Source organism: Engystomops pustulosus, chromosome 10, assembly GCF_040894005.1.
Source record: "Engystomops pustulosus chromosome 10, aEngPut4.maternal, whole genome shotgun sequence".
In the NCBI taxonomy this organism is placed as follows: Eukaryota; Metazoa; Chordata; class Amphibia; order Anura; family Leptodactylidae; genus Engystomops; species Engystomops pustulosus.
The window spans coordinates 99,457,566-99,475,649 of record NC_092420.1 but is presented as its reverse complement, the minus strand read 5'-3'; the positions used below and the strand labels follow the sequence as shown (position 1 = coordinate 99,475,649).

At 52.5% G+C, this 18,084-nt stretch overlaps 1 protein-coding gene across 1 annotated transcript in view; it reads left to right on the top strand.

The window, feature by feature from the left end:
* ANKRD13C (ankyrin repeat domain 13C) overlaps positions 1–11,475 on the top strand; it is a 33,288-nt gene extending 21,813 nt beyond the window's left edge. Inside the window, exons 9-13 of the mRNA XM_072127857.1 lie at positions 2,596–2,757; positions 2,905–2,984; positions 3,173–3,271; positions 6,421–6,521; positions 9,554–11,475. Coding sequence (XP_071983958.1) covers positions 2,596–2,757; positions 2,905–2,984; positions 3,173–3,271; positions 6,421–6,521; positions 9,554–9,684 — 573 coding nt within the window. The 3' untranslated portion in view covers positions 9,685–11,475. The remainder of the gene's footprint in view (positions 1–2,595; positions 2,758–2,904; positions 2,985–3,172; positions 3,272–6,420; positions 6,522–9,553) is intronic.
* The last annotated feature ends 6,609 nt before the right edge of the window (positions 11,476–18,084 follow it).

Genomic DNA, 18,084 nt, shown 5'->3' with positions numbered 1-18,084 from the left:
TCTCCCCTCTCTCACCCGCTGTGTCTCCCCTCTCTCACCCGCTGTGTCTCCCCTCTCTCTCACCCGCTGTGTCTCCCCTCTCTCTCACCCGCTGTGCGTCTCCCCCCTCTCTCTCACCCGCTGTGCGTCTCTCCCCTCTCTCACCCGCTGTGCGTCTCTCCCCTCTCTCACCCGCTGTGCGTCTCTCCCCTCTCTCTCACCCGCTGTGCGTCTCCCCCCTCTCTCTCACCCGCTGTGCGTCTCCCCCCTCTCTCTCACCCGCTGTGCGTCTCCCCCCTCTCTCTCACCCGCTGTGCGTCTCCCCCCTCTCTCTCACCCGCTGTGCGTCTCCCCCCTCTCTCTCACCCGCTGTGTCTCCCCCCTCTCTCTCACCCGCTGTGTCTCCCCCCTCTCTCTCACCCGCTGTGTCTCCCCCCTCTCTCTCACCCGCTGTGTCTCCCCCCTCTCTCTCACCCGCTGTGTCTCCCCCCTCTCTCTCCCGCTGTGTCTCCCCTCTCTCTCACCCGCTGTGTCTCCCCTCTCTCTCACCCGCTGTGTCTCCCCCCTCTCTCACCCGCTGTGTCTCCCCCCTCTCTCACCCGCTGTCTCCCCCCTCTCTCACCCGCTGTGTCTCCCCTCACCCGCTGTGTCTCCCCCCTCTCTCTCACCCGCTGTGCGTCTCCCCCCTCTCTCTCACCCGCTGTGCGTCTCCCCCCTCTCTCTCACCCGCTGTGCGTCTCCCCCCCTCTCTCTCACCCGCTGTGCGTCTCCCCCCTCTCTCTCACCCGCTGTGCGTCTCCCCCCTCTCTCTCACCCGCTGTGCGTCTCCCCCCTCTCTCTCACCCGCTGTGCGTCTCCCCCCTCTCTCTCACCCGCTGTGCGTCTCCCCCCTCTCTCTCACCCGCTGTGCGTCTCCCCCCTCTCTCTCACCCGCTGTGCGTCTCCCCCCTCTCTCTCACCCGCTGTGCGTCTCCCCCCTCTCTCTCACCCGCTGTGCGTCTCCCCCCTCTCTCTCACCCGCTGTGCGTCTCCCCCCTCTCTCTCACCCGCTGTGCGTCTCCCCCCTCTCTCTCACCCGCTGTGCGTCTCCCCCCTCTCTCTCACCCGCTGTGCGTCTCCCCCCTCTCTCTCACCCGCTGTGCGTCTCCCCCCTCTCTCTCACCCGCTGTGCGTCTCCCCCCTCTCTCTCACCCGCTGTGCGTCTCCCCCCTCTCTCTCACCCGCTGTGCGTCTCCCCCCTCTCTCTCACCCGCTGTGCGTCTCTCCCCCCTCTCTCTCACCCGCTGTGCGTCTCTCCCCCCTCTCTCTCACCCGCTGTGCGTCTCCCCCCTCTCTCTCACCCGCTGTGCGTCTCCCCCCCTCTCTCTCACCCGCTGTGTCTCCCCCCCCTCTCTCTCACCCGCTGTGTCTCCCCTCTCTCTCACCCGCTGTGTCTCCCCTCTCTCTCACCCGCTGTGTGTCTCCCCCCTCTCTCTCACCCGCTGTGTCTCCCCTCACCCGCTGTGTCTCCCCCCTCTCTCTCACCCGCTGTGTCTCCCCTCACCCGCTGTGTCTCCCCCCTCTCTCTCACCCGCTGTGTCTCCCCCCTCTCTCTCACCCGCTGTGCGTCTCCCCCCTCTCTCTCACCCGCTGTGCGTCTCCCCCCTCTCTCTCACCCGCTGTGCGTCTCCCCCCTCTCTCTCACCCGCTGTGCGTCTCCCCCCTCTCTCTCACCCGCTGTGCGTCTCCCCCCTCTCTCTCACCCGCTGTGCGTCTCCCCCCTCTCTCTCACCCGCTGTGCGTCTCCCCCCTCTCTCTCACCCGCTGTGCGTCTCCCCCCTCTCTCTCACCCGCTGTGCGTCTCCCCCCTCTCTCTCACCCGCTGTGCGTCTCCCCCCTCTCTCTCACCCGCTGTGCGTCTCCCCCCTCTCTCTCACCCGCTGTGCGTCTCCCCCCCTCTCTCTCACCCGCTGTGCGTCTCCCCCCCTCTCTCTCACCCGCTGTGCGTCTCCCCCCTCTCTCACCCGCTGTGCGTCTCCCCCCTCTCTCTCACCCGCTGTGCGTCTCCCCCCTCTCTCTCACCCGCTGTGCGTCTCCCCTCTCTCTCTCACCCGCTGTGTCTCCCCTCTCTCTCACCCGCTGTGCGTCTCCCCTCTCTCTCACCCGCTGTGCGTCTCTCCCCCCTCTCTCTCACCCGCTGTGCGTCTCTCCCCCCTCTCTCTCACCCGCTGTGCGTCTCTCCCCCCTCTGTCTCACCCGCTGTGCGTCTCTCCCCCCTCTGTCTCACCCGCTGTGCGTCTCTCCCCCCTCTGTCTCACCCGCTGTGCGTCTCTCCCCTCACCCGCTGTGCGTCTCCCCCCTCTCTCTCACCCGCTGTGCGTCTCCCCCCTCTCTCTCACCCGCTGTGCGTCTCTCCCCTCTCACCCGCTGTGCGTCTCCCCCCCTCTCTCTCACCCGCTGTGCGTCTCTCCCCCCTCTGTCTCACCCGCTGTGCGTCTCTCCCCCCTCTGTCTCACCCGCTGTGCGTCTCTCCCCTCACCCGCTGTGCGTCTCTCCCCTCTCACCCGCTGTGCGTCTCTCCCCCCTCTCTCTCACCCGCTGTGCGTCTCTCCCCTCTCACCCGCTTTGTGTCTCTAGGAGCGAGTGGGGAACTTTCTGGCCGACTTCTACCTGGTGAATGGTTTGATATTGGAGTCTCGGAAGAGGAGGGAACATCTGAGCGAGGAGGACATCCTGCGGAATAAAGCCATCATGGAAAGCCTCAGCAAGGGCGGCAGCCTGATGGAGCAGAACTTTGAGGTAGGTGTCCGTGCTGCGCCACCGCCGCTGCAGCCCTTCGCTCACTCTCTGACTCTGAGCCGTTGGACTTTTTATACAAATCCCTTTAATTAGGACTGAATGACCCGGACTCGTTGTCCCTCCTGTAACCTCTCCTTTCCCTTTCAGCCTGTACGGCGGCCGTCACTGACCCCTCCGCCCCCCAACACCATCACGTGGGAGGAGTACATGTCCGCAGAAAACGGCAAGTAAGTATCTCTCCGCTGATTGGATCATTTAGGCCACCGCCCCTTTTATTTCCTGGCCACGCCTCCAATGTGCTCAGCACTGGATCCCATCGCTGCTCCCATCTATCCAATCAGTGCAGAGATCTGTTACTTCCCTCCTCCGCTGGGTCCGTAGTGATTGCCCCCCTGTGTTTCTCCCCCCCCCCCAGGGCCCCCCATCTGGGAAGGGAACTCGTCTGCAAAGAGAACAAGAAAACCTTCAAAGCCACAATCGCCGTGAGCCAGGATTTCCCTCTGGGGATTGAATCGTAAGTAACAGCAGAGATGTGATCTATAGGGGGGGCATGTACATTATACCAGTGTGTATGATCTATAGGGGGCCACGTACATTATACCAGTGTGTATGATCTATAGGGGGCCACGTACATTATACCAGTGTGTAGGATCTATAGGGGGGCCATGTACATTATACCAGTGTGTAGGATCTATAGGGGGGGCCACGTACATTATACCAGTGTGTAGGATCTATAGGGGGGGCCACGTACATTATACCAGTGTGTAGGATCTATAGGGGGGCCATGTACATTATACCAGTGTGTAGGATCTATAGGGGGCCACGTACATTATACCAGTGTGTAGGATCTATAGGGGGGCCATGTACATTATACCAGTGTGTAGGATCTATAGGGGGCCACGTACATTATACCAGTGTGTAGGATCTATAGGGGGGCCACGTACATTATACCAGTGTGTAGGATCTATAGGGGGGGGCCACGTACATTATACCAGTGTGTAGGATCTATAGGGGGGCCATGTACATTATACCAGTGTGTAGGATCTATAGGGGGCCACGTACATTATACCAGTGTGTAGGATCTATAGGGGGGCCACGTACATTATACCAGTGTGTAGGATCTATAGGGGGGGGCCACGTACATTATACCAGTGTGTAGGATCTATAGGGGGCCACGTACATTATACCAGTGTGTAGGATCTATAGGGGGGCCACGTACATTATACCAGTGTGTAGGATCTATAGGGGGGGCCACGTACATTATACCAGTGTGTAGGATCTATAGGGGGGCCACGTACATTATACCGGTGTGTAGGATCTATAGGGGGGCCACGTACATTATACCAGTGTGTAGGATCTATAGGGGGCCACGTACATTATACCAGTGTGTAGGATCTATAGGGGGGCATGTACATTATACCAGTGTGTAGGATCTATAGGGGGGCCACGTACATTATACCAGTGTGTAGGATCTATAGGGGGGGCCACGTACATTATACCAGTGTGTATGATCTATAGGGGGCCACGTACATTATACCAGTGTGTATGATCTATAGGGGGGCCACGTACATTATACCAGTGTGTAGGATCTATAGGGGGGCCACGTACATTATACCAGTGTGTAGGATCTATAGGGGGGCCACGTACATTATACCAGTGTGTAGGATCTATAGGGGGGCATGTACATTATACCAGTGTGTAGGATCTATAGGGGGGGGGCACGTACATTATACCAGTGTGTAGGATCTATAGGGGGGGGGCACGTACATTATACCAGTGTGTAGGATCTATAGGGGGGGGCACGTACATTATACCAGTGTGTAGGATCTATAGGGGGGGGCACGTACATTATACCAGTGTGTAGGATCTATAGGGGGGGGCACGTACATTACACCGGTGTGTAGGATCTATAGGGGGGGGCACGTACATTACACCGGTGTGTAGGATCTATAGGGGGGGGCACGTACATTATACCGGTGTGTAGGATCTATAGGGGGGGGCACGTACATTATACCGGTGTGTAGGATCTATAGGGGGGCCACGTACATTATACCGGTGTGTAGGATCTATAGGGGGGCCACGTACATTATACCAGTGTGTAGGATCTATAGGGGGGCCACGTACATTATACCAGTGTGTAGGATCTATAGGGGGCCACGTACATTATACCAGTGTGTAGGATCTATAGGGGGCCACGTACATTATACCAGTGTGTAGGATCTATAGGGGGCCATGCACATTATACCAGTGTGTACGATCTATAGGGGGCCACGTACATTATACCAGTGTGTACGATCTATAGGGGGCCACGTACATTATACCAGTGTGTAGGATCTATAGGGGGGGCCACGTACATTATACCAGTGTGTAGGATCTATAGGGGGGCCACGTACATTATACCAGTGTGTAGGATCTATAGGGGGGCCACGTACATTATACCAGTGTGTAGGATCTATAGGGGGGCCACGTACATTATACCGGTGTGTAGGATCTATAGGGGGGCCACGTACATTATACCGGTGTGTAGGATCTATAGGGGGGCCACGTACATTATACCGGTGTGTAGGATCTATAGGGGGGCCACGTACATTATACCGGTGTGTAGGATCTATAGGGGGGCACGTACATTATACCGGTGTGTAGGATCTATAGGGGGGCACGTACATTATACCGGTGTGTAGGATCTATAGGGGGCACGTACATTATACCGGTGTGTAGGATCTATAGGGGGCACGTACATTATACCGGTGTGTAGGATCTATAGGGGGCACGTACATTATACCAGTGTGTAGGATCTATAGGGGGCACGTACATTATACCAGTGTGTAGGATCTATAGGGGGCACGTACATTATACCAGTGTGTAGGATCTATAGGGGGGGGCACGTACATTATACCAGTGTGTAGGATCTATAGGGGGGGCACGTACATTATACCAGTGTGTAGGATCTATAGGGGGGGGGGCACGTACATTATACCAGTGTGTAGGATCTATAGGGGGGGCACGTACATTATACCAGTGTGTAGGATCTATAGGGGGGGCACGTACATTATACCAGTGTGTAGGATCTATAGGGGGGGCACGTACATTATACCGGTGTGTAGGATCTATAGGGGGGGCACGTACATTATACCGGTGTGTAGGATCTATAGGGGGCCATGTACATTACACCGGTGTGTAGGATCTATGGGGGGGCACGTATGTTACCAGTGTGTAGGATCTATGGGGGGGCACGTATGTTACCAGTGTGTCGGATCTGGGGGGAGGGGCACATATGTTACCAGTGTGTAGGATCTATACGGGGGGCACATATGTTACCAGTGTGTAGGATCTATACGGGGGGCACATATGTTACCAGTGTGTAGGATCTATACGGGGGGCACATATGTTACCAGTGTGTAGGATCTATACGGGGGGCACATATGTTACCAGTGTGTAGGGGGCCTATTCATGTCTCCAGGTCACATATAAACCCTGACAGGGGAAAACCTTAATGGAAATCTGTATTTACTAACTGATGCGCGCTCCACTGCACGGGGTGACATTCCCTTTAAGATACATAAACTGATGTTACAGACTAGTTACGGGTGAGGTCTGGAGCTTGTGACCCCTGACCCTATATCACCGGGTCACAGGTGGGTCATGTGATGTCTTGTCTTCCAGATTGCTGAATGTCCTAGAGGTCATTGCACCCTTCAAGCACTTTAATAAGCTCCGAGAATTTGTACAGATGAAGCTTCCCCCAGGATTCCCTGTAAAGTTAGGTAAGTGGGGGCCCCGAGCCCCAATATAATGTCCTGACCTGAGCCTGTGGCCTCACTGTGTAATCTGAGGGGCAGATTCTGTACCTTCCTGCAGGTATTCACAGACAACCTCCTGTGTGTGGTTTTAGCAGCAGGACTGTGAAAAAATGGATTTAGCATCTCGAGGTGCACTGGGGCTGTGTCCTCACACTGCTGTGCTCTGTGCTCTCTATACATCTCCCCAGAGAGGCTGCAATCAGACCTCACACTGCTGTGCTCTGTGCTCCCTGCAGCCAGTGTTATGTATTGTCCCTGGAGAGATGTGTAATCAGACCTCACACTGCTGTGCTCTGTGCTCTCTGCAGCCAATGTTATGTATTGTCCCTGGAGAGATGTGTAATCAGACCTCACACTACTGTGCTCTGTGCTCTCTGCAGCAAGTGTTATGTATTGTCCCCTGGAGAGATGTGTAATCAGACCTCACACTGCTGTGCTCTGTGCTCTCTGCAGCAAGTGTTATGTATTGTCCCTGGAGAGATGTGTAATCAGACCTCACACTGCTGTGCTCTGTGCTCTCTGCAGCCAGTGTTATGTATTGTCCCTGGAGAGATGTGTAATCAGACCTCACACTGCTGTGCTCTGTGCTCTCTGCAGCCAGTGTTATGTACTGTCCCTGGAGAGATGTGTAATCAGACCTCACACTGCTGTGCTCTGTGCTCTCTGCAGCCAGTGTTATGTATTGTCCCTGGAGAGATGTGTAATCAGACCTCACACTGCTGTGATCTGTGCTCTCTGCAGCCAGTGTTATGTATTGTCCCTGGAGAGATGTGTAATCAGACCTCACACTGCTGTGCTCTGTGCTCTCTGCAGCCAGTGTTATGTTTTGTCCCTGGAGAGATGTGTAATCAGACCTCACACTGCTGTGCTCTGTGCTCTCTGCAGCCAGTGTTATGTTTTGTCCCTGGAGAGATGTGTAATCAGACCTCACACTGCTGTGCTTTGTGCTCTCTGCAGCCAGTGTTATGTATTGTCCCTGGAGAGATGTGTAATCAGACCTCACACTGCTGTGCTCTGTGCTCTCTGCAACCAGTGTTATGTATTGTCCCTGGAGAGATGTGTAATCAGACCTCACACTGCTGTGCTCTGTGCTCTCTGCAGCCAGTGTTATGTACCGTCTCTGGAGAGGTGTGTAATCAGACCTCACACTGCTGTGCTCTGTGCTCTCTGTAGCCAGTGTTATGTATTGTCCCTGGAGAGATGTGTAATCAGACCTCACGCTGCTGTGCTCTGTGCTCTCTGCAGCCAGTGTTATGTACTGTCCCTGGAGAGATGTGTAATCAGACCTCACACTGCTGTGCTCTGTGCTCTCTGCAGCCAGTGTTATGTATTGTCCCTGGAGAGATGTGTAATCATACCACACACTGCTGTGCTCTGTGCTCTCTGCAGCCAGTGTTATGTATTGTCCCTGGAGAGATGTGTAATCAGACCTCACGCTGCTGTGCTCTGTGCTCTCTGCAGCCAGTGTTATGTACTGTCCCTGGAGAGATGTGTAATCAGACCTCACACTGCTGTGCTCTGTGCTCTCTGCAGCCAGTGTTATGTATTGTCCCTGGAGAGATGTGTAATCATACCACACATTGCTGTGCTCTGTGCTCTCTGCAGCCAGTGTTATGTATTGTCCCTGGAGAGATGTGTAATCAGACCTCACACTGCTGTGCTCTGTGCTCTCTGCAGCCAGTGTTATGTTTTGTCCCTGGAGAGATGTGTAATCATACCACACACTGCTGTGCTCTGTGCTCTCTGCAGCCAGTGTTATGTATTGTCCCTGGAGAGATGTGTAATCAGACCTCACACTGCTGTGCTCTCTGCAGCCTCCTTGGGGAGATGTGTATAATCGGACACTTGTGCATGTTAGTAGCAGCAGGACTGTGAAATACAAACTTAGATTAGCTTCTCCAAGTGCACAGGGGGTGTGTCCTCACACTGCTGTGCTCTGTGCTCTCTGCAGCCAGTGTTATGTACCGTCCCTGGAGAGATGTGTAATCAGACCTCACGCTTCTGTGCTCTCTGCAGCCAGTGTAATGTATTGTCCCTGGAGAGATGTGTAATCAGACCTCACACTGCTGTGCTCTGTGCTCTCTGCAGCCAGTGTTATGTTTTGTCCCTGGAGAGATGTGTAATCAGACCTCACACTGCTGTGATCTGTGCTCTCTGCAGCCAGTGTTATGTATTGTCCCTGGAGAGATGTGTAATCATACCACACACTGCTGTGCTCTGTGCTCTCTGCAGCCAGTGTTATGTTTTGTCCCTGGAGAGATGTGTAATCAGACCTCACACTGCTGTGATCTGTGCTCTCTGCAGCCAGTGTTATGTATTGTCCCTGGAGAGATGTGTAATCAGACCTCACACTGCTGTGCTCTGTGCTCTCTGCAGCCAGTGTTATGTTTTGTCCCTGGAGAGATGTGTAATCAGACCTCACACTGCTGTGCTCTGTGCTCTCTGCAGCCAGTGTTATGTACTGTCCCTGGAGAGATGTGTAATCAGACCTCACACTGCTGTGCTCTGTGCTCTCTGCAGCCAGTGTTATGTATTGTCCCTGGAGAGATGTGTAATCAGACCTCACACTGCTGTGCACTCTGCAGCCAGTGTTATGTATTGTCCCTGGAGAGATGTGTAATCAGACCTCACACTGCTGTGCTCTCTGCAGCCTCCTTGGGGAGATGTGTATAATCGGACACTTGTGCATGTTAGTAGCAGCAGGACTGTGAAATACAAACTTAGATTAGCTTCTCCAAGTGCACAGGGGGTGTGTCCTCACACTGCTGTGCTCTGTGCTCTAAATTGAAGTGATTTTATAATCTTGTTTATTTGCCATCTCTGAGGTTCACACTGATCTTCAAAATGTGCGTCATGGTAGCGAGGGGAGGGGTTGTGGAGCCGTTCAGTGTAGGATGCTCAGAGCACAGCAGTGTGAGGACATGTCCTTAGCGTCTTGTAGAAGCTGAAAACTTTGGATACATCCAATCTCTCACTCCCCTTCTTTGTCTCCGCAGACATCCCCGTATTCCCCACCATCACGGCCACCGTAACGTTCCAAGAATTCCGCTACGGAGAGTTCGAGGAGTCAATCTTCACGATACCGGACGACTACAAGGAGGATCCAAGTCGCTTTCCTGACTTATAATTTCAGGGATTCTCTGTCCTCCTCCAGCCCAGTGGCCACACAGGACACGGCACCGGCCACGGATCTCTCCCAGGCCAAGCATAAAGGGGGAGGAGGATCTGGGGGTCCCCGGGGCCCGTCCTCCACGCTCTGGGGGCCCCGGGCCCCGTCCTCCACGCTCCGGTCTTACGTTTTCCGTTGTTGCCCCCAATCCTGGTCTTTTACACTTGGGACTTTTTAATCATTTCCTCCGCCATGTAATATTATGTATAGATTCCTGATTGCTGGATATATTATATATATGTACAGAGGAGGCGGGACACGACCTCCGCGCTGGTTATTGTGGGGGCCGCTGCGGGTTTTTTTTTTACGTTTTATTTTGTAGATGTTTTACACGGTTTGATGTTTTCTTTGTTGTAGTTTCAGTAGCGGCAGTAATATTTTTGTTTTTATAAGTTGGGTGCAAAAACTCTCCCCACAAGTAAGACGACTCCTTGTCACATTGGCTGATGTGGGGTGCACTGCTGAGCCGTCATGGGATGCGGAGTCTCCCTATTTGTATAGGGGGGGTCATGTATGTGGAATCCGCTTTAGGTTAGTGCAGCAGTTACACAGAGCAGATTGGAGCAGTGCTCTGCATTCATACAGCGGGGGTGGGGGGGGGGCACCTTAAAGGGATTATCCACTTCTAATGACTAAATAGATGATTGGTCCTGGAGAGAGCTGGAGGTGCACCCTCCTGTCCCGGCAGGAGTGACGTCTTTTGCCCCTGACCAATTATTTAGTATCTGCCCCCATTGATCCTGAGAAGGGAGGGGAGTTTCTTGTATGTAAAAGCAGCCACCAATTTGGGACTTGCGGTTTCTTGCTGTCCATTGGCTGCTGTTCTCATGGAGATCACATGATCAGCGGTGGTTGATGTGGTTGGACCCCAAATAATCAAACACTTGGGGGCCTTTGCCTATCACCAGCATTAGGGGTTCACATACCCTTCCCACAACCCCCCATATTCATTTTTGGCTTAACCATCTTTGGACAATCCCTTTAAGGCGCCTCCTAATCAGCTCAAAGAGTTCTCTTTTCACAGGGAAAGCTGGGTCCCCTCCAGTGGGGCCATGGCCTCTAGCTGAGGCTTGTGGGTAATTACCCAGCTTCCCCCAGAACATGAAAGTATAGGTAATGTTCCCTGAGCTCGCCCCCTGGTGGCTGTGTGTGTGCGCGATGCTCTGCAGGGTTTATGTTCTGCTTTTTCCGATGCTCGAATTCGTCGCATTGTTTTTCTACCGTACACTGACTCCTCCTCCTCCTCCGCAGACTCTTATGCAGCCACTGATTGGCAGAAGCTTTAAGGATCCCTTTAAGGCTCCCGTTATGGGGATGAGATGAGCTGCTGTTGTTGTTGTTTTTGTACCTGACCCTCCTCTGGCGTTTTTAATATTGCAATATCCTTTTCCTGTATCTCAGCAAGCAGAGGTTTTATATAACATACCAGAACTCTATGGGGGAGGGCACTTTTCAATATGGGGGGGTGGGGAATGATCGGTAGCGGCAAGTCCTGCATCCTGATTGGCCGCTGCAATGCACCCTGGGTAATATGAAGCAGATCTTCAGGCTAACATTCGGGTCTTCCAAATTGCTGCTTTATACTTAAAGGGAATGAGGCCTCCCCTCCCCCGCGTTACACCGCGCCGCTGCGTTGTGGAGGGATTTTAACTCCTTCATTTCTTTTCTTTTTTTGTAACTTGTATTTAATGACCATTTCTTGCTGGATCCACAACATAGTAACTGGTTTCATTAAACAAAGGAAAAATCTCTCCGTCCTCGCGTTGTGCGCTTTGTATCCGCTGTAACGGGTCGGACTGGACACGCCCATCACTTTGAGGGATGGAAAAAGGGAATGTGCTGCTAAAAATAATTTAAATATAAAGTTTCTTTGGGGAAGTTTAATAAAATTATAGAATAGTTTTGGCCACTAGGGGGAGCTCCATCTGTGTACAGAGTGCGGGCTAATGTGATAAAAGGACCTTAGATGATGTCATTGAGGAGGAGGGTCCTGAGCGTGAGGGAACAAGTGATGCAAGGATCTGTAGGTTTCTGATCTGGCTCCTCCCCCATCATGATGTCATAGAAGATGGGGCAGGCTCTCAATGATGCAATACATGGTTGATACTCCACCTGGGGGTCAACAGTGGGAGTGCAGGCCAATCACACTGCCAGGGTTTCCTAAAATCATCTTCATCTATGATGAGTCCCCAAATGGCAACACTGTAGTGTAATCATTGACAAAGTAGGGGCTCCTTGCATCACAGATGGAGTTGATACAAGGAATCCCACCCGCAGCAGTATGTTCAGCGGGTGAGGCAGGACAACGCACGTATGAAACAATCCAGGAATTGCGCACAACCAGAATCTACCGGACCTGTGACTGGGAACACTGGAGGGTTACAAGACGTTAAATTATTGAGTCAGAACAATCTCCAAGAAGATGCCGGACCTCAGTCACCAGTGAGCAGGACTAAGCTCTTCATGGAGCAGTACAGATCCCACTAGTGGGAATCCATGGAGGGATTAGACAGATCTCTGGTAATGGAGCAGGGAAGGTTCAGGGTCTGAGGTCTCTGCCCACCTCAGGGCATCTCACACCCTTCGTGGTTTGGTTATATCCAGTGATAATATCTTTATTGCAGTGAAAAAAAAGTTTGCCGTTTCAACCACATTCAGTCTTTAACAGCAGAATTCCAAGAAAGAAGGTCAATGTACTACAATGCTGTTTTGAAGATATTGACAAAGTTGTAAAGGTCAGCACACACAGGAGTAGTTCCTCCTAAACACCTTAACTTGTGTCAACACCTAAAAATGATAGCGGTAAACAAAAAAATGTTGCTGCACAAATGTAGCACAAACATTTGATACCACTCTTTTTTTTGGGGGGGAGGGGAGGGGGGTTTCCGACTGGCTGACCTTTTCAATTTAGTTAATATCTTCAAAACAAAAGCAGCACAAATGTAGCAGAATAGATTGCTAGCAGTTTTGTTTTGGAAACTTATTATCTTAAAAACGATAGCGGCAGAAATGAAAATTTGATTTGAACAAGGTGGGGGGGGGGTGCAACTTCACTTCCCATAATACTGAGCTTTTGCACAAGTGGGGGAGTCCAGAGAAGGACAAGAAACAGCTGTTAGTGCATAGCCCCGCCCCTGTGACTCCTGCATCAGTTTCATCATAACCAGAATGCAGGACTGAAGGGAGAGGAAAATGGCTGCACTAAGGTAATGAATGTATATTGGAAACAGCGGTAATTGGGTTTCCTTGAACCACGACAGCACCCAACAGGAGAGAGGGGTCCGCCCCCAGGGACCAGAAACCCAGGATGTTAAAGGCGCTGCCCCACCTTCATCCTTCAGTGGATTACAGCGACTGTATGGGATCCAATGCTTGGTTATTTCTGACCACCGGACTGATTCAAACGCTTATAACTGGACCACCATCACCTAAGTTATGATATACACCCCCGGGGGGAAAAACAAAGGGTGGGAATACCTCAGGGTGCTGTCGTGGTTCAAGGAAACACAATAACCGGTTTCCCCCGCTCACCACGACAGCACCCATCCGGAGAGTATAGCATATAAATTAGGGAGGGATCACCGGAGATGACACTCATAGCCCAAAAGTCAATTCATTCGCGCCCCTAACTTCCAGGCCATGGAGCTTGTAGAAGGTGTGTGGAGAAGACCAGGCGGCAGCCGGACAGATCCGAAACCTCTACATTCTGCCCATGAAGAGGAAACTCCCCTGGTGGAATGGGCTCCGGCACTGGCTGTTCTGCTGCTGAACTAATAGCTTCATCCTCCTGGACATAGCCATAGCTGAGGCCTTCTTTTTGGAGGAGAAGAAGGGTAAGAAGAAACAGGGCGTCGGAGCTCCTCCATTCCTAGGACCTGGCTCCGTAGATTTCAATGGTTCCTTCCACAGCTTCCCTGTCTGTAGATGGATTATTACAGAAGGACGGAAGCCTCATCTCCTGCGACCGGTGACACTTTGAGGCTTCCTTGGGTAGAAATGCCGGGTCTGTTGTCAGTACAACCCTATCCTCCAGAATCTTGGTGCAAGGAGATCTACAGGATAGGCCGAGATTTAGGACCAATGTGAGGTCCCAAGGAGGGACTGTACATCTCTTAAAAGGGAGAAATATGAGATGCCGCTTTTATAAACCGGGCTACAAGGACAGGAGGCAAAAGGGAGGTGCAAAAAAAATCCCAAATCTCTCCAAACTCTAAAATAAACATTCGAGGTAAGTACCTTTCTACTTCTCTGTAGGGTTGTAATTACCGTGTCATATAGGCCCTTCCCCATCAGGAGGCGCCTTTCAAATTCCCGGCCGTCAGATGGAGACTCACACTCTGCAAGTCTCCGGGAGAGAAGATCTTTCCTCTCTGGGGGAGATCGAAGGATCCAACAAAGAGCTCTCTGAATCGAACAACCGTGGCCTCCTGGGCCAGAAGGGGGCTATTAGGAAGACACTGGTCTGGTCTTGCCTTCTCTTTCTTGGAACTTTTGGAAGAACTGACAGAGGAGGAAAAGCACATGAGAGGCTCAAGTCCCATTTTATTGTGAAGACATCCAGGCTCGTTGGGTGATCCTTCGGGTCTAGAGAACAGAATCACCCGACCTGCCTGTTCTTCCTGGTGGTGACTAGGTCTATCTCCCCCAAAGGCTTGATATCTTGTGAAAAACATCCCTGTGAAGGGACCCCCTGCCGTAGGAGATGACGGCTTAGTGAGTCTGCCTTTAGATCCTTTTCTTCTTATGTGCACTGCCGAGAGTGATCTCCAGATCTTCAAACTTGCAGAGACCAACTTATCTGTCAAGCCCATCAAACGTTTGCTCCTGGTACCTCGCTGGTGATTTATGAAGACTACTGCCGACAATCTTCAGATCCATCACTTGAACTACTGGCAAGGATTGTCTGATCGCCTCCAAGGTGGCTCTTAATTCTTTGTAATTTGAGGACATCTTCTGAGTCTCCTTACTCCATGCCCCCTGGTAAAGAAGCACCTCCCCATCCCCAGGCATTTGTGTCAGTCACCATGGACAGAGGTCTTTCCTCTCTCCAAGATCTGCCCACTTGGATGTTCTCTTCCTTTAACCACCACCCTAGGGAGTCTAGAACGCCCTGAGGAAGTGGAATCTTCCAGTCTAGGCTGGCTTAGTCCCCGTCCCAGGCCTTTAACATACACTCACCGGCCACTTTATTAGGTACACCTGTCCAACTGCTCGTTAACACTTACTTTCTAATCAGCCAATCACATGGCGGCAACTCAGTGCATTTAGGCATGTAGACATGGTCAAGACAATCTCCTGCAGTTCTCCCGAGCATCAGTATGGGGAAGAAAGGTGATTTGAGGCCTTTGAACGTGGCATGGTTGTTGGTGCCAGAAGGGCTGGTCTGAGTATTTCAGAAACTGCTGATCTACTGGGATTTTCACACACAACCATCTCTAGGGTTTACAGAGAATGGTCCGAAAAAGAAAAAACATCCAGTGAGCGGAAGTTCTGTGGGCGGAAATGCCTTGTTGACGCCAGAAGTCAGAGGAGAATGGGCAGACTGGTTCGAGCTGATAGAAAGGCAACAGTGACTCAAATCGCCACCCGTTACAACCAAGGTAGGCAGAAGAGCATCTCTGAACGCACAGTACATCCAACTTTGAGGCAGATGGGCTACAGCAGCAGAAGACCACACCGGGTGCCACTCCTTTCAGCTAAGAACAGGAAACTGAGGCTACAATTTGCACAAGCTCATTGAAATTGGACAGTAGAAGATTGGAAAAACGTTGCCTGGTCTGATGAGTCCCGATTGCTGCTGCGACATTCGGATGGTAGGGTCAGAATTTGGCGTCCACGACATGAAAGCGCGGATCCATCCTGCCTTGTATCAGCGGGTCAGGCTGGTGGTGGTGGTGTCATGGATCCATCCTGCCTTGTATCAGCGGGTCAGGCTGGTGGTGGTGGTGTCATGGATCCATCCTGCCTTGTATCAGCGGGTCAGGCTGGTGGTGGTGGTGTCATGGATCCATCCTGCCTTGTATCAGCGGCTCAGGCTGGTGGTGGTGGTGTCGTGGATCCATCCTGCCTTGTATCAGCGGCTCAGGCTGGTGGTGGTGGTGTCATGGATCCATCCTGCCTTGAATCAGCGGCTCAGGCTGGTGGTGGTGGTGTCATGGATCCATCCTGCCTTGTATCAGCGGCTCAGGCTGGTGGTGGTGGTGTCATGGATCCATCCTGCCTTGTATCAGCGGCTCAGGCTGGTGGTGGTGGTGTCATGGATCCATCCTGCCTTGTATCAGCGGGTCAGGCTGGTGGTGGTGGTGTCATGGATCCATCCTGCCTTGTATCAGCGGGTCAGGCTGGTGGTGCTGGTGTCATGGATCCATCCTGCCTTGTATCAGCGGCTCAGGCTGGTGGTGGTGTCATGGATCCATCCTGCCTTGTATCAGCGGCTCAGGCTGGTGGTGGTGGTGTCATGGATCCATCCTGCCTTGTATCAGCGGCTCAGGCTGGTGGTGGTGGTGTCATGGATCCATCCTGCCTTGTATCAGCGGCTCAGGCTGGTGGTGCTGGTGTCATGGATCCATCCTGCCTTGTATCAGCGGGTCAGGCTGGTGGTGCTGGTGTCATGGATCCATCCTGCCTTGTATCAGCGGGTCAGGCTGGTGGTGCTGGTGTCATGGATCCATCCTGCCTTGTATCAGCGGGTCAGGCTGGTGGTGGTGTCATGGATCCATCCTGCCTTGTATCAGCGGCTCAGGCTGGTGGTGGTGTCATGGATCCATCCTGCCTTGTATCAGCGGCTCAGGCTGGTGGTGGTGGTGTCATGGATCCATCCTGCCTTGTATCAGCGGCTCAGGCTGGTGGTGGTGGTGTCATGGATCCATCCTGCCTTGTATCAGCGGGTCAGGCTGGTGGTGCTGGTGTCATGGATCCATCCTGCCTTGTATCAGCGGGTCAGGCTGGTGGTGGTGGTGTCATGGATCCATCCTGCCTTGTATCAGCGGCTCAGGCTGGTGGTGGGGGTGTCATGGATCCATCCTGCCTTGTATCAGCGGCTCAGGCTGGTGGTGGTGGTGTCATGGTGTCTTTGGGCCCCTTGGTAACGCCACAGCCTACCTGAGTATTGTTGCTGACCATGTCCATCCCTTTATGAGCACAATGTACCCTGTAACATCTGATGGCTACTTTCAGCAGGATAATGCGCCATGTCATAAAGCTGGAAGCATCTCAGACTGGTTTCTTGAACATGACAATGAGGTCACTGGACACAAATGGCCCCCACAGTCACCAGATCTCAATCCAATAGAGCATCTTTGGGATGTGGTGGAACGGGAGATTCGCATCATGGATGTGCAGCCGACAAATCTGCGGCAACTGTGTGATGCCATCATGTCACTATGGAGCAAAATCTCTGAGGAGCTTCCAGCACCTTGTTGTATCTATGCCACGAAGAATTGAGGCAGTTCTGAAGGCAAAAGGGGGTCCGACCCGTTACTAGCATGGTGGACCTAATACACTGGCCGGTGAGTGTATATAGCTGCAAGGGTCTTGTGTGGAACATTGCCCAAGATACTGCTGCTACGGCTGCCGTGAAGAGGCCTAGAACTTTCATTATCGACCTTATTGTACGAGACTCCTTCATGTATAAATGTCCCACTGAGGCTCTTATCCTCAGAACCTTTTAGATTCACCATCCACCCCAAACGGTGTAAGATTTCCAGAACTAGATTTATCTGGACTGTTAACTCTATCGATCTTCCTACTAGGAGAAAATCGTCCAGATATATGGCACAAAAATTCTGTGATGCTTTCTTATATATAAGCTGCCACTTCCGATATTAGCTTTGTGAATACCCTTGGAGCAATAGAGAGGTGTAAGACTGCCCTCCAGCATCACTGCCACTCTCAGGTACTTTTGGCAGCTCTGATGAATGGGAACAAACTTTAAAAAGCAAGTTTACCATCGATTCTATAGACTCCATCTTGAACCTGTCTATTTTCAGGTATTGATTAGAGGCTTCAGGTTTATAAGGCTACGAATGGAACCATCCGGTTTCTTTGTGACGTAAAGGGTTGAATAGAACCATGTGCCTCGCGCTCCTGAAGGGGAGCCCTTTCTGAGCACTTCCTTTCCCAGGAGGGTCTTCACCTCCGTCTCTACGGCCTATAGAGCTTCCAGACCCGATACTGATGTTATTTTGAAGCGCAGCGAGGGAAGAGATACAAAAGGCAACTTTAGACCGTCCTGGATGATCCCCAGGATCCTGCCACTTCCTGTGATCTTCCTCCATTCCTCCTTGAACAGAGAAAGTCTCCCCCCCCACTGGTCCTCCGGCGTCATTGCTGACTGGGACGTTTGCTGGAGTCGGAAGG